This window comes from Lissotriton vulgaris, chromosome 6 (genome assembly GCF_964263255.1).
Source record: "Lissotriton vulgaris chromosome 6, aLisVul1.2, whole genome shotgun sequence".
NCBI classification, from domain to species: domain Eukaryota; kingdom Metazoa; phylum Chordata; class Amphibia; order Caudata; family Salamandridae; genus Lissotriton; species Lissotriton vulgaris.
The window spans coordinates 1,764,300,222-1,764,324,958 of record NC_141694.1 but is presented as its reverse complement, the minus strand read 5'-3'; the positions used below and the strand labels follow the sequence as shown (position 1 = coordinate 1,764,324,958).

General features: G+C 45.1%; 1 protein-coding gene across 1 annotated transcript in view; it reads right to left on the bottom strand.

Annotated features, from left to right (window-relative positions):
- The window catches only part of FBXO16 (F-box protein 16), a 265,267-nt gene that overhangs the window by 4,777 nt on the left and 235,753 nt on the right, over window positions 1–24,737 (bottom strand). The window contains exon 7 of the mRNA XM_086928016.1: window positions 17,326–17,551. Within this exon, the coding sequence (XP_086784142.1) occupies window positions 17,326–17,551 (226 nt within the window). The remainder of the gene's footprint in view (window positions 1–17,325; window positions 17,552–24,737) is intronic.

The window sequence follows — 24,737 nt, the reverse complement described above, 5'->3', positions numbered from 1 at the left end:
TACTCATGAGCAACGAAGAACTCTATGTTGAGTTTCCAGGGGCCCAGAATTTCCGTTATTGGCAAGTATCATCGTATGGAATTCACCTTTTTATGAGTTAAATCCCATGGAATGGGGAATAACTATGAATTGTTTTTTTCTGGCCAGTGTTACGCATGGAATTCCCAATTCCGTGGGCTTTAATGTAAATATTACCCCCTTCTCGCATGTCTGTAGTGGCTCCAGGGTGTGGTAGGGGAGTGGTGGGAGGCGAGATCATCGAAGGAGAAGATGGCGTCTGGCAGAGGGGCGTGACTTGCTCCCCGTGCCTTGGCTGAAGCACAGGTGGGGGCCTTGAAATGAGGCCAGGTTGCCATGCAGCCTTTTTCATAAAGTGATTTTAGCATCTGGATCTTCCAGCCAGCAAAAACAGGTATGTATTCCCACAGCGAGAATATACGGGTGCTTGAACACCAACAAATTTGTGATCAAGCAAAGTGGAATTCCACATAGGAATTCGGCTCCCCTGTACCCTAAATTGGAGTCTAATTGGAATTATGATGACTTTCATACTCGATTATTATTGTTTGTGGAAAGAGGATGTGGTTCATGTCAATCAAGTAATGTGATTTTTCAGTGATTTTACACCCGTCAATCACACAGTATGAACCTCTAGCACACTGACTGCGCTAACCAGTGGCGGCCGGTAAGGTACGGGGGTGGCAGGGCAGGGGGGGTTGAATTACAAAACAAAACACTTACCTGAATGCGCCGCGTTTCTCCTTGTCTCTCCTGAGTCAAGTGAGTCTCTTTCAGGAAGTATGCAGGCTCCCCACAGCCAATCACAACGCTGCAATGCAGCATTGTAATTGATAAGCACCCAGGCATCCCTAAGTCAATCACAGCGCTGCAATGCAGCGTTGTGATTGGTCTGAACACCGTGGTTCAGCGCTCAGCCAAGGAATGGGGGCCTGGGCATGTGCTCTATGCAGACTGTAATGCAGCCTGGGTGGAGAACATGCAAAGTGTGCATGACTGTTTGGCCAGCCCGACAGCGCTGGTTAAACAGTTATGTGTACTTTACAGAGTCCACAACCACTCCTCCTCCCCGACGTCATTGGAGCCAAGATCCGCCCCACCTTAGTATGACTATACGAAAAATAAAATGATAATAACTTCAGTTATCATTTTATTTTTTCATTTACACTGCTCCGTGACCAGTGGGGAGACACTCCTCCGTCTTTGCGGAGGAGCCGCCACTGGTGCTAACCCAGCTAGAGCCACTACTGGGCTGAAACATCAATTGGCCATTGTGCAACATTCCGTCCATCATCTTGTGTGTTTTGCTGTTCACCCTATGTGGGAAGGGTAAGCCCAAACGTGGTTCCCATGCTCACTACGCCACTGGAGTCAAGCTATCCTAGCTGAAGACGGCTGATAGCCAGAAACCGGTCCTAGGATGCTTGATTCCGGTCCAAAGAAGACATGGCTCAGCCGTTCGGGCTGGACTGTTCCCATGAGGCACAGGGTCTAGACTGATTTGCATATGGCCATGTCTGAACTGGGGTGGCATGGTGAGCAAAATAACAATGGATTAAACCCAGAACTGTGACGGGGGTGAATGTTTTGCCATTGTGCAACATTCCGTCCATCATCTTGTGTGTTTTGCTGTTCGCCCTATGTGGGAAGGGTATGCCCAGACGTGGGTCCCATGCTCACTACGCCACTGGAGTCAAGCTATCCTGGCTGATGACGGCTGATAGCCAGAAACCGGTCCTAGGATGCTTAATTCCGGCCCAGGAAAGACATGGCTTGGCAGTTCAGGCTGGACTGTTCCCATGAGGCACAGGGTCTAGATTGATTTGCATATGGCCATGTCTGAACTGGAGTGGTGTGGTGAGCAAAATAACGAAGAATTAAACCCAGATCTGTGACTGGGGTGAATCTTTTGCCATTGTGCAACATTCCGTCTATCATCTTGTGTGTTTTGCTGTTCGTCCTATGTGGGAAGGGTATGCCCAGACGTGGGTCCCATGCTCACTACGCCACTGGAGTCAAGCTATCCTGGCTGATGACGGCTGATAGCCAGAAACCAGTCCTAGGATGCTTGATTCCGGTCCAGGGAAGACATGGCTTGGCAGTTCGGGCTGGACTGTTCCCATGAGGCACAGGGTCAAGACTGATTGAATATGGCCATGTCTGAACTGGGGTGGCGTGGTGAGCAAAATAACGATGGATTAAACCCAGATCTGTGACTGGGGGTGAATGTTTTGCCATTGTGCAACATTCCGTCTATCATCTTGTGTGTTTTGCTGAAACATCAATTGGCAAATGCGAATAAAGTACAATCTGCTTTTGTTTACGAGCGTCTGTACGGTGGTGTTAAAAGATAAGAGAAGTAAAGCAACAATTGAAATGGATCAAAAACACTTAGTTTACCTAGTAGAATCCTTGCTGTGACATGTTAGAGAACAGGAGTAAGGATTTGGAGCATGTAATGTAGGAAAGTGATTTCCTTTAAATACTTCTGGATAGCTTTAAAAGATTCTTACAATCAGTGTAGCAGGGTCCCTAATCGTAAGTGGTACTGTTTTCCTTTTCTGGTAGCTAAATGAGGTCAAAGACTTCAATCAGGACAAATTCAAATGAAAGGTTCTTGTGTGTGCTCCATGTGTTTGATTTATTGGGTGTGAGCATATCTACAAAGGGGTGTTGTACATAGGGAGCTTTACAATAAAGAAGAGAAAAACAAAGCTAAGTGGTTCCAGGGATACATGAATGGATGGGGCGAGGCTGACTGTAGAAGGAGTGGACTGATTTCCATCTGGGCTCTCAGTCAAATACCCTATTTCAGACATTAATATTGGATAGAACAGCACTAGGGCTATCCCAAGTGAGTGACTCCCCTACCTGGCCACAGAAGACAAGTCTCTGGTGATGAATGGCAGCCGATTGAAGCACTGCAACAAGATGTTGGCACACACGACTCTCTGAGGAGCAAATGCACTGAAGCCTGAAAACCGTACAAAGCAGGAGCAGCAGAACGCTCTCAGAGATGGAAGCAATGGGTGCAAGACCCTGAAAAGTAGCAGCACAACCCCATAAATGCCACTAGACAGCAAAATTTACTATGTGGTAATTGGTTGCATCTAGGGCGTGATGCTCAATGGAAGTTAAAAGAGCGAGTCAAACTGACCAAAAACGCATTTGAAGAGTTGTGGTGTGCCTCAGAGCAAGTCCAGGAGCAGATGAAGGAACTCACTGAGTGAGTTAGGTACCTTGAATATTGCATGAAGAATGTGGAAAGCCATCCCAGGATAAACAATATAAGAGTAGTCAGATTTCCTGAAAACACAGAGGGATTGGACATAATTGCTTCCCCGAAGAAACAGCTAGAGGAGCAAGTGGCACCGCAAGGCCTCTCCAAAGTCTATGTCCCAGAAGGCCTCTGCCACCATGAACAATGGTAGGAAATCTTCAGAAGACAGGTACCCCTTGAACCCATAGAACAGTTCAACAATTGGTACAGGAAAACAGAATTCCAAAAGATCAATTCCAGATGAACGGGAAATTGATCTGGACCATACTCTTCACATGGGAGTGTGCGGTCCTAACACAACAGCAGAACTTTGAGATGCTGCAACTGCTTCTAACTATGGGATATACAAGAAAGTCTGTGTTGAAGTATGGATTCGGGAATGCCATAAGTTGCACACTCGACACAGGACACGACAGACCTCTAGATACTTGTTAATGAGTAAACAGGTGTATTATTGTTTAGATACAGAAAAATGCAGCACATGGCAGGGACGACCAAGACTGATGAAACAGAAGTTAGGGATGAATACCTATTGCCCGGCTCCTAAACTAATTGTTGTGGTTATATAAAAATAATGCTAAGTTTTGCTGTAACTACCTCTGTAATATACTCAGCTTGTTCAAAATCAATTTAAAAATGCAGAAAAAATGAATAGAGACAACAGAAGTGGGGTTTGCAATATAGCGAAAAAGGAAGGTACAGTAGAAGGGATAGAAATCGAGGGGTACAATGGGGGTTGGTATTTGAAAAGTGAATGTGCAGGAGGGGTTTACAATTTGGAGATATTCGGTGAAGATTACAATAGGAGAGTGAAAGGTAAATGAATTACAATAAGAATAAGGGAGCGGCAGAGGGTGTGGAGGAGGAAGAGTAGATATATTGGGTAAATCTGGTGAGTGAGTGCCCTTGGATGAAAAGGTAAATAGCATCAAAAATACCTTGTGTATTGTGACGGGGTGCTGGGTGAACCCCGTAATGATCTGGACTGGTGGTCCGTTGCTCCCCTCTCACCTTGCACATTGTCCCCACAGCTGCCCGAGACCGAGTGGAGCGAGACTCCTCCTGAAATGGGAATCGGCTCATTTAATTGGAACGAGCCGGGTACGTCAGCCACGCCCCTTCTCTACGGAGCAACGTCAAAAAGCGGATGCACTGTTTCCTCGGCGGACGGCGTTTCCCTCGAGGAGGATTGTTTGCGGACCGGAAGGATCAACGCGAGTGAGACCAGGAAGGAGGACGAGCTGCAGACGAGCCCTGCTGTGTTCGAGAAGCCAGGAGGCCAACGTTCCGGTGCTTCGCCCTGCCACGGTCCCGAGGGAGGAACGTGGCTGGACAAGGTACGGGGTCGGGTAGCAGGGTGGGTTGGACGTAGTAGCGTCCCTACTGAATAGTTACCGCCTCGGAGTGTACCTTGTATCCCTTGTGCCCTTCCCCTCACGAGCACTGAGAGCACTGCGCCTCGTTAGAGGGTTCACTTGCACTGGGTTTCCTTCACACCCCCCTCCCTTAACAAGTTGTACGTATTGGACGTCCCAGTAACCTTAGTCTTCTTGTCTGTCTTTTCGCTTTTGGGTGTTGGCGGACCTGTCGGACCACGCCGTGCTGCAACGGGAGAGAAGAACTGGCCCGAAGCCCTACCATTGGTCTTTCAGAGCTACCGTCGGATGTGTCCCAAACCCTACCGTTATTTTGTTGAACTCTTTGCAAGACTGTTTTCCCCTACCGGATTGATAAGCCTGTTATGCAGAAAAAGACTTACATTCCAATAAAACCTTCTTTAAAGTCCTTACTCAAAGCCCCTACGTTTGTCTTTACTCCTAACACCGAGATAATTGAAGGCCTGGAACAACAACCGGAACCCCCCCTGGGACAACTGGTGTCAGAAGTGGGATCAGAAACATCTACCATCTGCCAAAAAGAGATGGAAGCCCTCATAGACCATATTATTAAAGGCCAAGAGAAGCTCGAGTGGGCAGTACAGCAACAGATACAATGTGCCCAAGCGGATAGGGATTTAATTAAGTCCACAGTATCGGCCCAACTCGAAGGCCTTAAAACAATGCCGCCTCCCACTCAAATCGTATCAGGAGAAGTGCGTCAGATTACCCCTCATCATAGCGGGGTAGCCCTACAAAAATACATACCCGGAGAGGATCCCGATGCTTTTCTACTCAATTTCGAGAGGGTGGCCCGGGCTATGGGATGGCCGGAAGAGAAGTGGCCGTTTTTTCTCGCTCCTCTTCTCACTGGGGAGGCCCAATCTGCTTATCAGGCCGCCAACCCCTTGGGGAGTACCACCTACTCGACCATTAAAGAAGTCATTCTTGACCATTTGGGTCTAGACCAGGAGGCCTACCGAGTAAAATTCCGTAAAGAGAGAGGAGTACCTGGAGAGAATCCAAAGACCCTTTTCTTTAGACTGCGAATGGCCGCCAACAAGTGGCTAAGACCGGAAACGTGCACGAAGGAAGAAATCCTAAACAAGATATACCTGGAACAGTTCATGGAGGCTCTGCCTTATGCCACACAAAGATGGCTTCGTCAACATGCTGATCTGGACGTAAACCGAGCAATCGAAATGGCGTCACACTTTTCCAGAGCACAACCGCGGACTGTAGTTTGGGATACTGACAAAACAGAAAAATCTCAAAAACCGGTGGTACCGTCAAAATCTGACAAGAAACCCCAAGTAAAGACAGAAGCATTTCGGTCCCGTCCGGCTGGCATGATCTCCCCCTTGAACAGTGGGCCCCAGTGTTTCGAATGTGGAGAGTGGGGTCACATCGCCAGAATGTGCCCGCGGAAAAAACCTACAGAAGAACCCATGGAAGTGGGCTATCTACCAAGGACCGTGATGTATTCAGCGGAGCTCGGTAGTGCCTTTTATGTGAGTATGAAGGTGAACGGTCTCATAGTGAAAGCTCTGTTAGACTCCGGATGCCGACAGTCGGTCGTCCAGGACCGTTTTGTTAAACCGGAACAAGTCTCTACCCCAGCCACAGTGTATATACGTTGCGTCCATGGCGACGTGAAACCCTACCCAGTAGCTGAATTAACTTTGTACTTGCCCCAAAGAGATCCCTGTAAAGTACGGGTGGGGGTGGTGGACTCTCTACCCGAGGACATGATACTTGGTACCGATAATCCTGAATTCCTTTCCCTTTTCAAAGAAACCTTAAACACTAATCAGTCTCCAAAAAACGTTAGTCTCTCTCCCGACCCCTGGGTCGCGGACAAAAGTTTCCGCTTTGCACAGGCTGAAGATCGAACCTTATATAATGCATGGGAGTCTGCTCACGCGAATGAAGGGAACCCCAACCAGACATTCCCCAGGTTCTTGATAGAAAAAGAATTGCTGTATCGACAAGCCCAGAATGAGGGGGATCTACAGTTGCTGGTACCAACGTCCTTTAGAGAACAGGTGTTGTTCTTTGCCCATGCCCATCTAACAGCCGGTCACACAGGCAAGGAAAAAACTACAGATGTAATCCTCCGTCATTTCTTTTGGCCCGGCATTTATAAGGATGTACAGACTTACTGTGCCAAGTGTGAGATATGTCAAAGGAGGAACACGCAACGTCCAACGGCCGCCCCCCTCCAGAGGATGCCTATCATTGGGACGCCGTTCGAAAGAGTGGGGATGGACCTTATCGGTCCGCTGCCGAAAACTCCTCGAGGCCATCTTTATGCTTTGGTTGTGGTCGATTACGCCACCAGGTTTGTGGAAGCATTTCCTCTACGTACCACTACAACGTCAGCCATTGCAGAGAAGTTTGTAGAACTGTTTTCCCGGGTCGGTTTTCCAAAAGAGGTCCTCACAGACCAGGGGACCCCATTTACGTCCAAATTAATGAAGGAGGTGTGCCAGCTCTTGAAAGTTAAACACCTGAAAACCTCGGTATACCACCCCCAGACAGATGGCCTCGTAGAAAGATACAATCAGACACTCAAAGCAACCCTGAAAAAAATGCTGTCTGCAGAAGGGCCATCCTGGGACAGGCTACTACCCTTAGCCCTTTTTGTGATCAGGTCCCAAAAACAGAGCAGTCTAGGCTGTTCGTCGTTTGAATTGCTGTATGGACGAGTTCCTCGGTCGCTGTTGGAAATGACTAAAGAACTGTGGGAAACCGAAGAAACAATGGAGAAGAAAGGAATGTTGGAGTATACCACTCAACTACGAAACAAGCTGGGGAAGCTGAGGGAATTGGCTAATTCTTCGCTCGACCGGCAACAAGAGCGAATCAAAACAAACTACGATAAGGGGAAGAAACTACGTACGATAGCAGTAGGAAAATGGGCTCTGGTACTGCTTCCATCCATAGGTAACAGTTCCAAAAATGAATGGCAAGGACCTTATCAAGTGATTGAAGCCATTGGACAAACCACTTACAGGCTACAGATATCTCCGAAGAAAACACAAACATACCATATCAACCTACTCAAGGAATGGTTAGGGGCTCCCCCTCAAGACAGTCATGTGGTCGCACCCGCAGACCCGGTACCATCCTCGTTACCACAATTGGTTGTGAATAACGATCTGTCCCCAAAACAGAAAGAAGAGTTACAGGAAGTGTTGACCCCCTATTCAGACGTATTTTCGGATACTCCTGGAAGAACCACTCTAGTGGAACATAAGATTGACACAGTACCAGGAAAGATAGTGAAACAATGGCCCTATAGAATTCCAGCCGCACGACGAGAAGCCGTTCGGAAGGAAGTTTCGGAGATGCTTCACTTGGGAGTAATACGACCATCCCAGAGTCCCTGGTCTTCCCCGATCGTCATGATCCCCAAACCGGATGGCACGAAGAGATTCTGCATGGATTTCAGGGCCCTAAACTCGGTGTCACACTTCGACACTTACCCGATACCCAGAGTGGACGAGCTGGTGGAAAAGATAGGCGACGCCCGTTACATCACTACCATTGACCTCACGAAGGGGTATTGGCAGGTGCCTCTTCGTGAGGAAGATCGGAAGAAGACCGCCTTTGTGACCGATGAAGGATCCTTTGAATTTACAGTTCTACCCTTTGGCCTACATGGGGCACCAGCGACGTTTCAACGTCTCATGAACCAAGTACTGCGGCCATACACCAACTTCAGCTCTGCGTACTTTGATGACATTGTCATAGACAGCACTAGTTGGCACGAACACTTGAGACACTTGCAGACTATACTGTCGGCCTTACGGGATGCAGGATTGCATATTAATGCAAAGAAGTCGAGGGCCGCCTTCACCAAAGTGAACTACCTAGGATACGTTCTGGGAGACGGGGCCATTGCCCCTCAAACTGAGAAAATCAGGGCAATAGAGACGGTGCCTTTCCCAGCAACAAAAAGAGACATGAGGGCGTTCCTAGGACTGGTGGGTTACTACCGTAGGTTCATTCCCAACTTTGCAGAGACCGCGGCTCCCCTAACGGATCTCCTGAGGAAAGAAGTAACAAACAAGAAGTTCATGCAGCCATCCCAAGAGGCTCTGAATGCCTTTCATTCCCTGAAAACCTCCTTGACTACTTCACCTGTCCTACTGTCCCCTGACTATACTAAGCCCTTCATTCTAGCAACGGACGCCTCAAATGTGGGCATTGGGGCTGTGTTGTCCCAGTTGGGTGAGGACGGGAGTGAACACCCGATACTCTATGTGAGCCGGAAATTGTTTCCTCGGGAATGCAACTATTCCACGATTGAGAAGGAGGCATTGGCCATCAAGTGGGCAGTGGACAAGTTAAAATACTATCTAGAAGGGACCCATTTTTTCCTACATACTGACCATGCCCCTTTGAGATGGATCCACCAGAACAGTAGCCAGAACTCTAGAGTGTTGAGGTGGTTCCTGTCACTACAGCCCTACTCATTCTCTGTTCAGCATCGTAAGGGCAAAGACAATGGGAATGCTGACTTTTTGTCCAGGGTCTTTCCTCTCCCCGATCGGGAGATGCCAGGGGGGGAGATATGTGACGGGGTGCTGGGTGAACCCCGTAATGATCTGGACTGGTGGTCCGTTGCTCCCCTCTCACCTTGCACATTGTCCCCACAGCTGCCCGAGACCGAGTGGAGCGAGAAGAAAGACGAATACTGGACTCCTCCTGAAATGGGAATCGGCTCATTTAATTGGAACGAGCCGGGTACGTCAGCCACGCCCCTTCTCTACGGAGCAACGTCAAAAAGCGGATGCACTGTTTCCTCGGCGGACGGCGTTTCCCTCGAGGAGGATTGTTTGCGGACCGGAAGGATCAACGCGAGTGAGACCAGGAAGGAGGACGAGCTGCAGACGAGCCCTGCTGTGTTCGAGAAGCCAGGAGGCCAACGTTCCGGTGCTTCGCCCTGCCACGGTCCCGAGGGAGGAACGTGGCTGGACAAGGTACGGGGTCGGGTAGCAGGGTGGGTTGGACGTAGTAGCGTCCCTACTGAATAGTTACCGCCTCGGAGTGTACCTTGTATCCCTTGTGCCCTTCCCCTCACGAGCACTGAGAGCACTGCGCCTCGTTAGAGGGTTCACTTGCACTGGGTTTCCTTCACACCCCCCTCCCTTAACAAGTTGTACGTATTGGACGTCCCAGTAACCTTAGTCTTCTTGTCTGTCTTTTCGCTTTTAGGTGTTGGCGGACCTGTCGGACCACGCCGTGCTGCAACGGGAGAGAAGAACTGGCCCGAAGCCCTACCATTGGTCTTTCAGAGCTACCGTCGGATGTGTCCCAAACCCTACCGTTATTTTGTTGAACTCTTTGCAAGACTGTTTTCCCCTACCGGATTGATAAGCCTGTTATGCAGAAAAAGACTTACATTCCAATAAAACCTTCTTTAAAGTCCTTACTCAAAGCCCCTACGTTTGTCTTTACTCCTAACACCGAGATAATTGAAGGCCTGGAACAACAACCGGAACCCCCCCTGGGACATGTATCAAATGTGATTTAACTGAGAAAACGCTATAATCTAGTATAAATCCCTAAATGCACTTGTTAGAAGGAACTACACTAAAGGTATTACGCTGTCAATTAGTTTAGAGCATCTGCTATCCAGAAAGGCGTAACAGGATAGATAACTCATTCCTGCACCATTCTTTGTGATGACAAACTTTTTTCCTGCTTCAATAACCACTTCCACAGACTTATGTTGGCATCGTAGAAGGAATGCCTGGTCCACCTCGATTACTCGCAGAAAATGTGCACCAAGGTTCCTTTTTTTAGGGAGCAAAATCAATTAATACTAATTTTAGTAACAATGTGAACTTCCCATCTTAATTGTTGGTAGTTCCACTGGGAGTGAATAGACTTTAAGAAGTCCTCTATTGAGAGGTGAGGATGAGAGGGAGGAGGAAACTTAAAAAATACATGAGAGTGGAGGAAGAGACACAGCCTAGGAGGAGCAGGCGACATACAAAGGAGAAGTATAAAAGGGTACATAAAGAAAGGAAAGCATGAGAAAAGGAGAAGACAAAAATAAATTGAGATATGAAAGGAGAAAGAGAATGAAGTCACCAAAGAATGAGATGTTTCTGAGCAAGAACAGAAGTAACCAAATGTAGGATGATGAAAGAAATCTTGGAGGAAGAAATGGAAAGAAGAGAAGAGAGCAAAGAGAGACTAAGAGAACCTTCTGACAGCATTCAACACATCATAAATCACACACATATATTATGCATATTGCAGATATAATTTATGTACGTGGGAGTCTCATAGAGCATTGCATACCCCCTTTGATTACTTCAGAGTGCTGAAAGTAATGAACAGAAAGCCTGCTGTTGTTTAAGTGGGGTGTTGGAGCCGGATCAGTGAGGTGGAGCCTTCCCCAATGCTCTTTATTCATGACATTGTTCCTGCTTAAGGTGAGTTACAGGCAGGTTTGAAAAGTTCCACTTTCAATTGTTTTCTCAATTGCATGAGTTAGAATTGTCTCTCAGGCTTCAGTTCAGGGCATCCCACAGTCACATTCATGTCTCCCAAGGATATGATATGGTGTATCTGCCATCTGTAGCACTGTTGGGTGACGCGCATGTAGTAATTGAGTGGTCATTCCTAATTGGGCACAGTGGTGGACCAAGGAGCCTTAAGTATTCTGGATCTTGCCTTCTGCGGACTTTGTGAACCAGATGACCATGAATTATAATTGGCCCCAAACGCAACACTGTCAGAAAACATGAACTCAGCATAGTATCCTACGCCGATGACACCCAGCTCATCCTCTCCCTCACCAAGGAACCAAACATCACCAGACACAGTTTTCACAAAGGAATGAAGGACATCGCATCCTGGATGAGCAGCAGCTGCCTGAAGCTCAACTCGGAAAAAACGTAATGCCTCGTCCTCGGACCAACCCCCTCCCTGTGGAATGACACCTAGTGCCCCCCGCCCTCCCACATCCACGGACCACGCCCACAACCTCAGCATCATACTGGACTCCTTCCTCACCATGAGCCGACAATTCAACGCCGTATCCTCCACGTGCTTCAACACCCTCTGCATACCCAGCAAGACCTTCAAATGGATCCCCCCGAATCCAGAAAGACCGTCACCCACACACTCATAAACAGCAGACTGGACTACGGGAAGGCCCTCTACGCCGGAATCAACAAATCTCAACTCCACAAACTCCGGACCATTCAGAACGCTGCAGCCAGACTTGTCCTCAGCATCCCATGACAAGACCACATCACCCAGCTCTAAGAGACCTCCACTGGCTCACAATCGAAAAAAGAGTGCCTTTCAAGCTGGTTACACACGCTTACATAGCCCTCCACAACACCGGACCCCAATATCTCACCAAAAGAATCTCCTTCTATGCCCCCAAGAGAAACCTCCGCTCTGCCAACCGTGCACTGGCCGAAATCCTCTGCATCCGCAGAGCCAGAATAGGAGGAAGATCCTTCTCCTACATCGCAACCAAGACCTGGAACGAACTCCCCCTCAGCCAGGGTTTTAAGTGGGCCGGGTCTCAAGGGGTCTGAGCACCGGCAGTTTTTTTCAGGGGGCCTCGAAACAGGTCTCTATCGGGCTCTGTTTTGAGCCCTGACACAGGCAGCCCGTTTTTTTTTTTCCCGGACTGCAATGACTGCTGTTTGCTGTCACTGCAGCCCGGAAAAAAGTGCCATGGCTCAAAACAAAGCCTAATAGAGACCCGGGCCGTTTCGAGACAGCACCAGGCACATGGATGTGCGCTGCTCACACTGCTCACTTCTCAGTAGTAGAGAAGTTACAGCATGACGTCATGCCAGGGGAGCGTTGTGGGGGAAGGGAAATCCTTTAAGAGTCATTTTCTTTCTGGATTTCCCTTTTCTTTGTGAAACTCAGGAGCAGCAACATTGTGGTAGGGTCACCAGGGATTTAATTGGAAGCTTTGTCAATATTATATACAAGTCATAGTTGCAGCTTATTTATCTTCTACAAGTAATAACCATTGACAAAGCCAATATTCCTTACTTATTGTAGGTATGATGTTACTTGTATCAAATATCTGGATGCAATGACGGAAACAGCAAATTACAAGTCGGGCGGCACACTATGCCTAGCACAGATTTTTTGCGTAAGTGATGTAAAGCCACGCCCCTAATTATACTGGCCACGCCCCTTTGAGAGACCCCCCCAGTTTTTTCATCCCACTTAAAGCCCTGCCCTCAGCATCCGACAAACCCCCACACTGTAAGCATTCAGGAAGAGCCTCAAGACCAGGCTCTTCAGATGAGCCAGAGCTGCCCGAATTACCCCAACTCCCCCCAGCTCTTTGAGACCCTCACGGGTGAGTAGTGCGCTTCACAAATCCCTGATTGATTGATTGAGCATCCACAGGGATCCAATGCAGCACTTTACGGCTGGTTTGAGGTTGTCACCTTGTCAAAGGTTCAAGCTTATTCTGGAGGCTTGTGTTTTAAAAAAAAATATATTTTTCTTAGTATTTCCAGACATAATAGCGTTTAGAAATAAAAGCATAGTTTATCTATTTATCATTACTCTGCTTATTTACATGCATCTCTTACCGTATAATGCATTCACAAACCACAAGTTCTACTTCAGTCTAATTCACTCACTAAGGCGCCAGTTATTGCGTTCTGACAAACATGGATCTTTGTGTTAACCATCATAATCTTGCGCATCAATCCCTTCTTCAGTACTTAGATCATTTCTCCCAAATGTTTTTATGGGGACATCCTATGGCCTCGGAATTTGGAAGTTCTAGTATGCAAAATGTTTCAAGACTCCCCTTCCACTTTTCCACAATTGGTGCAGTTGGACCTTTCCAAGTTTTCCTCATTGTCTCGTTTGGCAAGCGCCAGTCCTAGCACAAGGAATGCCTTTTCAGTGACACGGAACACATTGCAGTGCGCTGATCAAAGCTTGCAAATAAGGGTGAATGCTCCTATAGGACCATATCGTATGGATGAAGTCTCTCGCCTCAGTTTGACATCTTAGACAGGACTACACTGCATTCGCCATCATCTGTGCTTGGTTCTGAAACCTTTTGAGCCTGTCATTGAGTTTCTGTGGTAGCCCTGCATAGCTTGTTTTACAGTAATCCATTGTCACCAACACTCTCTCAAGTTGTGTTCAGTGACCGGCTTGAAAAGTAAGGACTTTGTAGAGGACCAAAAGTTGTGTGCTGACTATTTTAATCACCACGCTGACGTTAGGCGCAAATGAGAATTTTATGTTGAAGATGATTCCCAAGTTCCTTACTTTTGTGCAAGAAGACTGGGACTTTCCAAACCTTATGAGCTATAAAAGGGCAGCAAGTTTGGTTCCATCCATCCTTTCACTAGAATTTCTGTTTTGACTCTTTTCGTGCGTAGGCTTCTCTCCTTCATCAAATGGAACACATGATCGGGGCAGTAGTAGAAAGATTTACAAATGAATTTCGTAATGCTCAAGGAATCATGAAGATTGTTCCTCTGGTGCCTTAGAAAATAATACATCTGATACACGCCATTGCAGTGCCAGACACACATGCCCAATAATTCAGCCTCTTCAGGAGGATTCTCAGGTCCATGATTTCATAGGCGATGGAGTAGTTAAGTGGTATAAAGACAATTTTGCTCTCTGTCCATGTTGAGGATGGTGGCTCCTTGGATCTTGGTTAACTCAGACTTACTGGTCTTTGCTGGTCTGAATCTGAACTGGTGATCATGGAGGACACAAGTATGGTCCATATTTTCTTGGACCAGTCTCATGACTTCTTTTTTCTATAGTTGAGCTAGAGTATGAGAGTTTAGAGCTTGGTCTGCAATTTTCCAGGATCTGATTGCTTTTTTTCGGGGCTCCAATGATGATGGCATCATTTATCATGTTTGTGATGTCCCCAATTAGTGATGGCAAAAACTGTTGGATGTACGGGACCAAGCTCAGTTCCATAAGTAAGCAGGATGATTTTGTCTTGGTGGTTAATATTAGCACCTCTTCATTATCCAGTGGTCTGGATTCTGTGGCAGTGGACTGAGGTGGAGTTGGACAGTGATCTGGTGTTGGGTTGCTGGAGAAGGGCTCTCAAATATTGCTGGTTTTGGTCTCTAGGAAATCCAGGTCATTGCAATGTTGTCTTAATGCACAAGTGCTGTTCTTCATGGTCTCAGGGTGAGACATTTCTTTAAAGATACTGAAAATCTTCCTTGTTTGGTTGGAGGTATTTAAGAGGAAGATCTTTGTGCTTTCTTTCGTTTGGTAATATCTCCTATTTCTCTTACAGAGGCGTTTGGGCCTCATTTTGAATTTAGCGGGATGATAGACGCGCCTCAATTTGATGGTGCTCCTGTCTGCCTAACCTGCATTCTCCAAGCCTCATTCAGCTTACTTGGCCATATGAAACATTTAATTGACAGATTATCTTCCACAGGGCTGCAGGGGTCACAGTGACAGAAGCCCCTCCGCCTGCACTATTTTGGGTGGTGCGTCCACATCTAATTTCTTCAATCATGGCATTTATGAGGCAAAGTGGACCCAATCAGGAAAAGAAAATAATGTCCTTGATTTTGAGTGAGAAAACTCCCTGTAATCACACGCAGCAATATCTTGTACTTGTTTTACACCTACGCTAACAGATATGTAGCAAGGTGGTATGGTCTATGGCTAGAAGTTGTACACTCTGACACAGGTAACATACTAATTAACCTTTAAATAAACGGGGGATTTACCTTCTTTTTTTCCACCCACCTCTGTCCAGAGTGTGAGTCCAGGGACAAGTTTCCCCTATATTCCTATGAAACAGCACCCTAAGCTTAACAAGAGTGAGATATTATCAGTGGATTAACAAAGGCCCCCACAGTGCGGGAGGGTCTGAGCTCCAGGGGGCACCCTCACAACAGTGCCCTGGCAGCTCCTAAGTGAGTCCAGAGGGGGGGGCTCCTCTATGCACTTTGCAGGGGGGCCTCTCAAGTTTTGTTACGCCACTGGAGATTATAAATATATAAACTTTGCAAAATGAGCCAGCAAAATATGTATGTGTTTGTATATGTATGCATATTATAATTATGAATGCATCACTAACCCCTAAGAAACAAGGGGTCTCAAATGGTTTCTCAGCATGCTGTATGTAGAGGTGCGTGATGATGATTCGCTTGTAAACAGATCATAATATATCTCTACACAAGGTATAATAACTACGTAAGTGAGTGTAACATACAATGTGAATCTACAGTGACCATTGTAATCATGTCTTTCAGGCACTAATAAGGGCATCATACGACCAGCAAAGGAAGCTGGTATTCTTTTGCCCTGATTACGATGTCGGTCGGAGTTTCCTCCTACTGAAATCGCTGCAGATGGGAAACCAACCAGGGGGGGAGGGAACCCTGCTAGTGGCCCCCGAAGACACTTTCCAACAGCAGTTCCATGTCAGAAAGGCCGATATGGAACTGCTGTCGAAAAGTGCCATCATAATCCCGACTGCGGAAACGCCATCCTTAAGGGATTATGAGGGCTTTCCGACTGGCCAGCGGGCTCCATGTGCCCTTAGGAAACTCGTCGGGTTACCCAATCCCCGGCCGCTTTAAAATCCAACCGCTGTCATTGTAATACGGCGGTAAGACTTTAAACCTACAATGTTGGTCGGAGGCTTTACGACCAACATTGTAATTAGGCCCTTTGTGTTTTGCCTTGTCCTTAAACATGTTCACTTGCGTTTAGGGAAAGAACACCACAATAAATTCATAACAGGGAAAGATATAGGTCCTGATTAAAGCCAAGGACCAAGAGAGGCTCTCTTTAAAGGCTGAAACATGGCAACTCCATATAAGGTGTATGGGCAATAATCCCCTGTTCACATCCACTCTTGCATTTTTTTTAACCATACCTAGGTCGCCCAACATTAAAGGGAAACTGGGGCATCTCTGAGGTATTTTCATATAAGGACCCCTGTCCGATAATCTCAAAAGTGCTCCCTAGAACATGGTTGAGTCCATCCTAGATTATAGGGACCAGGAAGAGAACCAATAATGAAGCATGCCACTAACAGCGTGAGTGAGAGTCTTTAAAATAAATAGATTGGTAGTCCATCCATCCATAGGGCATTCTGCCTTGCTCCATATCTGTTGGCATAGGTGTAAAACAGGTACATGAAACCATTGTGTGTGATCATGAGGTACTAGTAAGATATTATCCTGTCACTCCTTGAAAGAAGCTCTTTCCCTCTCTCAGATCAGACTTGGTACATCTGGGCCGAAATAGGTGTATGCACATTCTTTTGTTGTACATTAAAAAGCCTAGGTCTGAGGCTTCTTTCTGCAGAACAAGAAGTCATGTTGAACTGGCCTCTATAACATAACAGCCAGCACAGCATGTTGTTTTGCTGATGACATGGGTCAACTCATCCACAGCAGGAGATGTAGATTAGGAAGAATGAGAAAAAGAGATACCAAGGAGAAAAAACCAATAGAGGCAGAGGAAGAGAAGCATAGGAGATAGTACACAGTGGGAGGGGTGGAGGCTGTGATAAAATAGCCTGGTGTTATACTGAAGACTACCAATTCTGTGTTTATTGTTCCCATGGTGTTTTTTCCACACATTTGACAGCAAACCATAGTATCTACAATGCATCTTACTAACATGGAGAGCTCCGCTCTGTTCTTGCGCAGGCCTTTTTTGCTCTTTCGCTCATTTTGGGTACAGGAGGTCTTACGGGTGCCGGCCGTATCCCAGCATTCCACTCTGTGCTCTGCGCAAGGGTCTTCGCTGTTGACTTGGAGACAGGATATCCAGACGGTTGGTGAGAAGCCCAATCTGGCCGGATAGAAGGCTTCCGATTTGAGCCTAAGTCTACAGACAGGGACATCTAGAAAAACATAAAACAGGTTCAGGTATAAACTAAGCAAATGAAACATGCACTATATTAGTATTGTTTAATGTAATAAAACTTTCCCCTTTTGATAATGAATGGTGCATGCAATTGATGTTTGAACAATGTACAATGAAGAGTCAAATGCCTGTGGTATGATCTGTGTTTTATCTCATTTTCCAAATGGCCTACTTTAGGTAAGAACACTTTCTGCACCTTAATGCCACGTAAAACGCTGCTAAATAGTATCTAGGTATTGTTGTCAGTAAACCTTTCAGTTCACAAACATGCCTATAAGCATATTAAAATGATACTAGTCGTTTAGAAGCTAAAATATTTTGCTGAGGACATAAAGTCCATATAGGACTAGGGGCCGATTCGTGGAATCAGGCATTCGTGACTGTAAAAAAAAAATTGAAATGTACAAAGCCAAACTGTGATTCTGTAACAATTTGGTTTTACAGTTCGGTATTTGGAAGGGGCGTGTTAAAGGCCTTGTATGTATTATTGTTTTGTGCCCGAATTATGGTTGCAAAACATTGATATTTTACCACCTTCTGAAAGGTAGGGGTAACCATTAGCAAATGAGAAGGGGTCTCCACGGGACTCCTTCCCTTTGAGAATGTTTAACAAAATATTTTTAGGTCGAGCCTGGGCCACACATGCACTTCTCTGCAAGGCTTGCTGTATTCAGGTATGGACATGAAGCTCCACCCACTCTCCACCCATCTTTTCAATTGGCTCCTGAAACTGTCCTTTATAAATGGTTGCTTCTGATTCGTTCATAAGCTTGTTAGTCCCTCCTTAGTATTGCCTTGTCTGCTTTTGTAACCTCCCATGAGAACTGTACTTTTTACTTGTGTTGTTACACGGTCTGTTTTATCTACAGTTTGTGGGCACTATTTTCTTTAATGTCTTTGATCTAGCTGCTTTTGCAGGCCCGACAGGCTCTCCCTAACCCACCCTGTTTTCATGACAGCACAGCACATGATCATGGACGCTACGCTTTATCTTTCAAAAATGCTCCCTGCTCAGCGCAGCACTTCTGATCGTGCTATGCTGCTTATCAAATACTTTTCATTTTGAAAAGAGTCCTATACCACGCTTTTACTTTAATTGCAGCCGCACCTTTCTTTACACAAGCTGCATCTTAAAGAAAAGGCGTGGCCAACATTGAAGTGAAAGCACGGTATGGGGTGCTTTTACAAAAAAAATATTTGTTTGTCAACTTGACAAACAAATGGTTTTCTTTTGTAAAAGCTTCCCATACCGGTCTTTCCCTTTAATGGCATCCGCACCCCTTTCTGGTGGCTTAGTGGACTAATGCTTCAACTATGGGGACCTTTGTTCGACCTCATGGTCACAGTTTCAACTTCTAGTGGGTCCACTCAGCCTTTCATCCTTCTGAGGTCGATAAAATGAGTACCATTGAGTTGGGTAACATTAAACATCTGTTCTCCAGTGCCAACATACCCTTGGGTGAATGTGTGCTTTACAAACACACATGTTATGTTATGGAGTCACAGCACTACTATTAAAACCAAGGATGATCTCATGATTACTTAAATGACCTTAAACAAACAGAATTAGTATTAACTGTTAATCAATACATATATTTCACTGTTTTGAGTGAGCAGCTATTATTAAGATTATGATGGCAGCACATCTTGGATTTAAAAAGACAGTACAAGTGCAACCATGCTTACACTATTCGCAAAGGTAGTGAGTGAAACTAATTTGATGCAGACTATTCCAGGCCATCTAAAGCTATAAAACACCAGCATCCTTCATACACTTAGCCTGGCACTGTCCAACAGTCCACATTTACTGGAGTCAAGTGGCTGAAACACTACAGAATATAAGAAGGGTGACGTTGAGGCTAGAACCTACCATGTTTGTGGAGATATTGAAACAACGCAAGGACCGGACAATGCATTGGAGATTTGTACAATTGGTATTACTACTGGCAAAAAGAAGAGTGGCCATAGTATGGATGGGCACTGCGGGTCCCAAAAGCAGAGATGGGCGAAAGTTGTCAAAGAATGGGCAATAGAAGCGGAAGTCAGGCTACGGGGGTGTAGGGTGGATGAAAACGCAGAAGAGGATCTGACAACATGCTGGGAGTCCGTAGTGAGTTTCGAGACTGCAGTGGGAGTTCTAGATCCAGTGGATTTCTGATCCAAATAGGGAGGTGCTCCAAATATCAGGGATGATTCAGATATAGCGAAAAAGGTACTAGCATTATTACCCGTGCGGAAAATAGAGCCTGAAAAACGAGGGATCTCAAGGGGGTGGGCGACTTCTCTGAAAACAGTGTGGGAAGGGGTGGGATGGCTACAAAGTTTGTTCTTCTTTCATAAATGAGGCAAAGTGTCACATTATAGTTGTAACCTTGACAATGGTGGAATGGAAAAAATAAAACATATTCTTTAAAAAAAAAGCTATAAAATTGACATGGGAAGCAGATATTATTCATTTTTAATGTATATTGAATTATTAGCCAACTGTTGTGTTCATTTCAAAGTTAGACAGCACCACCATGTGGTGAACTGTTATGAATGCCGGTGTTGAGACTTAAGTGTCAATGCCGAGCACTGAAAACCACCGGCTCAAATTAAGCACTGCAGCAACATAATCTCTGTTGCCATTCATTCTTCTGAACCCCTGGATGCTGATGTGGATCCTGGCAGGAAATCTATTGACAAAATGGTGATGCACTAAGAACTGTCCAGAACATTGCACATGAATTGTCTGCATTGTACTGGAACAGAAGCTGCAAAGATAGGACACCAGACTACCAGTGTTCTTCTTAAGGTATTTTCATTCCGTCATTAATGCTTTGGGTGTGAGTGACTTAGAAGATAATAGATTGGGTGTCACTTCTATAGAAGTCCATACATTACATTTCTTTATATGCGTCAATGCATCTATCTGCCTGCACTTTCTCCTGATTGTGTTTTGTAATTTATCTGCTTACCTACTCCTGAAAACCAAAATAACTGCCTTCCATTCCCATTTTTTACATACATTTCTCGACATTTTAAACTTTGGATTACACTTATTTTCCTATAAATAGGTGTTCTATTTATTTGACAGCTATTTAATAAAGTGGGTATTTCACATTTGATTTCTTAATTTTTCGACAGTTTACTCCGCAAGAAATGAAACACAGTATCAGGTTTGGTCTTGTAAGTGTTCACAAGTCAGGCCTTCCGTGCCTTGTTGCAGAAGCACCACTACTTTCTGAAGAAGTGCCACCAAGCAGAAATCAAGCAGGGCACACCTGCTATTTTAAGGTTGTTAAATGCAGCGTACACCGAGGGTTCTTAGGACAGTCACAATAGGAGAATACAAGTGGCCGGGCTTCAGAGCTGCTGGAGCATCGGCAGGGTGACAATCAGGATTTTGAAGTCTTCAATATGATTCCTTATGAAAGTGGAAAGTGAATGCAAATGAGAACACTCTGTCTCCAGGGCTGGCTCTTTTGGAAGGTGGGCGATGAGAAAGAACGGCCGCCTGGCCTGAGGCAGTGCTTAATTTGAGCCGAGGGCTTCTGGGGATCAGCACCAGCACTTAATCATCAACACCGGAGCTTTTCATGAGCACCAGTTAAAGAAACATTCATTTATGGTAGGCACAGGGAGATTACGTGATTTGTCCAGTATCACAGGATGTTGAGACGATGCAGAGATTCGAACCTGGTTCCCCAGCGCCAAAGTTAGCAGCACTGGTCATTATGCCACATTCTCTCCCCAATTTCATGGTTAGTTATTGGCTCTGTTCTAGGCTGCACTAATAGGAGAAATAGGCTGGTGCAAGCTGCCTCCTGATGAGAGCCCTGGCACTTACTTTTTTTTACAAATTAATCACTGGTCTGAGGGTACAAGTTGGTTTATGCCACCTAACTTTTGGTTTGTTATCAGATGCCACCCTTTGAAGAATTACCAGGGCATTGAAAGCAAGTATTTTCCTGATGGGGAGATGCAGAATGTATCCCCTTTTTCTCAGGTCAGTGATGAGTCTGGCAGATGCATTCTGGATTCACTCCATAAATCCAACCATCTTAGTGGGTACTTCCAAATAAATTTAATTTTAATACTCCAACTTATTGTAGGGACGTACAGGTGCAGCTCCTGAAAAAGCAAAATTTGTCCTAAGAGATAGTAGAACCAAACACAAGGTAGCTTCCCAGCTAAGAGTTTCCGATGGTAGACACCAACACAAGGTAGAATCCGTCCTAAGAGTTTCACATGGTAGATACAAAATACAAGGTAGAATCTGTCCTAAGAGTTTAAGATGGTAAAAACAAACACAAGGTAGAATCCAGCCTAAAAGTTTTCAATGGTAGATACAAGCACCATCCTAAGAGCTTCCGATGGTAACAAAAAAACACATGGTACAATCCGTCCTAAGAGTTTCAGATGGTAGATACAAACCCAAGATAGAATCTATCCCACGTGTTTCCGTGGTAGAAACAAACTCACAGTAGAATCCGTCCTAGGAGTTTTAGATCGTAGATACAAACATGCAGTAGAATCCGTCTTAAGAGTTTCAGATGGTAGATAAAATCACAAGGTAGAATCAGTCTTAAGAGTTTCCGATGGTAGAAACAAACGCACATTAGAATCCGGCCTAAGAGTTTTCGATGGATACACAAACACCATCCTAAGAGTTTCCAATGGTAAAAAATACATGGTAGAATCGTCCTAAGAGGTTTAGATGGAAGATATAAACACAAGGTAAAATCTGTTTTAAGAGTTTCCAATGGTAAAAAAATAAACACACTGTGGAATCAGGGTCAGATAGTAGAAACAAACACACGGTAGAATCCGTCCTAAGAGTTTCAGATGGTAGAAACAAACACAAAGTAGAATCAGTCCTGAGAGTTTCAGATGGAAGAAACAAACACAAGGTAGAATCTGTCCTGAGAGTTTCAGATGGTACAAACAAACAAAAGGTAGAATCCGTCCTGAGAGTTATAGATGGAAGAAACAAACACAAGGTAGAATCCGTCCTGAGAGTTTCAGATGGAAGAAACAAACACAAGGTAGAATCCGTCCTGAGAGTTTCAGATGGAAGAAACAACACAAGGTAGAATCCGTCCTGAGAGTTTCAGATGGTACAAACAAACACAAGGTAGAATCCGTCTTCAGAGTTTCAGATGGTACAAACAAACACAAGGTAGAATCCGTCTGAGAGTTTCAGATGGTACAAACAAACACAAGGTTGAATCCATCCTCAGAGATTCAGATGGTAGATACAAACACAAGGTAGAATCCGTCCTGAGAGTTTCAGATGGTAGATACAAACACAAGGTAGAATCCGTCCTGAGAGTTTCAGATGGTAGATACAAACACAAGGTAGAATCAGTCCTGAGAGTTTCACATGGTACAAACAAACACAAGGTAGAATACGTCCTGAGAGTTTCAGATGGTACAAACAAATCCTAGATGTTTTCACAGTTTTTGCTAGGTTAGAGCATGGTTCCTGGGTGGCAGTCACAAGCTGGAATCCACCACCTACTTACGACATGCATGCATTGAGCATGGGGTCTGCTGTACGTTAGTCAGACCCACTGAGTTCTTCCTTAAATTTAGCTCTAGTTGGGTGTTGTACACCTAAATGTAAAACAGGGTGATGTACATATGAAGTAATCATGCCAATGGTCCTGTATAACCATTGGAAAGATAATTGGACAAGCGCAAACCTTGCTGAACGCCTATCCAATTACTTTTCCTAAAAAGTAGCAATGCCTAAATTCGGTTAATTTCACACCGACCATGATATTTATTTTCCCACTCCTTCAGGTTTTCTTTTTCATACATTTGTTTGCCAGATGCCCATATTTCCTATCCTCTAATTATTCTATTAAGAGCCGACATGGCCCTTTGAGGGGGGGGGGTCTATGGGTTGTTGACCTGATTACTACAACCATGGGTTACAGCTTTATGGCAAAGTGTATACGCGTTAGGGCTTAATCTAGAGTTGGCAGATGGATTACTCCTTCACAAATGTGATGAATATCCCGTCCACCTTACGAGTGCCACATGATGCATTTTTAGTAAGATGGAAGGTATGTTTGTCACGTTTGTGATGGAACACTCCATCCGCCAAACTCTAAATCAGGCCTTTAGTTTTATCCTTTGAGATCTCTTGAGCTGAAACATAAAGAGCTCTCTGTTGTTCATGCCTAACTGTGAAAGCAACTGAGGATATGTGAGAAAAGAGGCACTGGACACAGTGGAAAGGGAATCACAAATATATCTCACAGATGGGAACTTGCTACTAAATCTGGGTGCAACATTTTGCATTGTTTTTCAATGGAGAAGGCCAGCAACCAATCATGGCAAATGAGAGGGGTGGGTTTTTAGGTACAGCTTTTTGGTTAACTCCAGAATAAGTTAGCAGAACAGCTGATGGAAATCCAACAGTAAAATAAAAAAGCAAGGCCCTCTGTCCTGTCCAGAGAGACGATAGACATGCTCTGTCATCTCCCTTTTGAAGCATCTGTCCTTCAACTAAAGACTGGGATTACTCTCAAGTCTTGAGTTTAATGTTGTGTGGCGATGGAAAAATGTCACTTTGGTCCTGTAGTGTCATACGGTGAGGTGGCTCAGTATGTTTTCATCTCCGTAGAACCCCATCATTAAGTCTTCGATGAAGTGAATAGAGTTAGGGGCCTAATATTAAAAGGGATGAGGAACTATACAGTTTGCACTTTGTGTGGCTGAGGGCTTTTAGAGTCTTGCAGACTGATTTTAGGCATTTCGTTGTTAAGTAGGAAGGAAAGGAATCATTTTGAATCTTTTCTTGAACTCTGTGGTGGCTATATATAAATTCAAGGCACTTAGATTTGCACTTTCATCGTTTACAAAGTTTAAAATGCAGCAGATACTTCACGAAATGCTGTGCTTGAGCAATTAAAACTCACTGGACTGTAAAGGGTTACATGCTACATACAATGAAAGGACTATAGACCTAGCTCTCGTAAAGAAATATACTCTAAGAATCAGATTTTATTCCATCTTTCAAATTCTCAAGTGGGAAAGACAACTGTAGTTGATACGACGCATACAAAGATCAAAGAAACAGCCCTGCAGAAGTCTTGTATGGGACAAATTGCATTGGCTATGGAAAAATACGTTTTAAAAGAAGATTATGAATAAAGAAAATAATTTTTAAA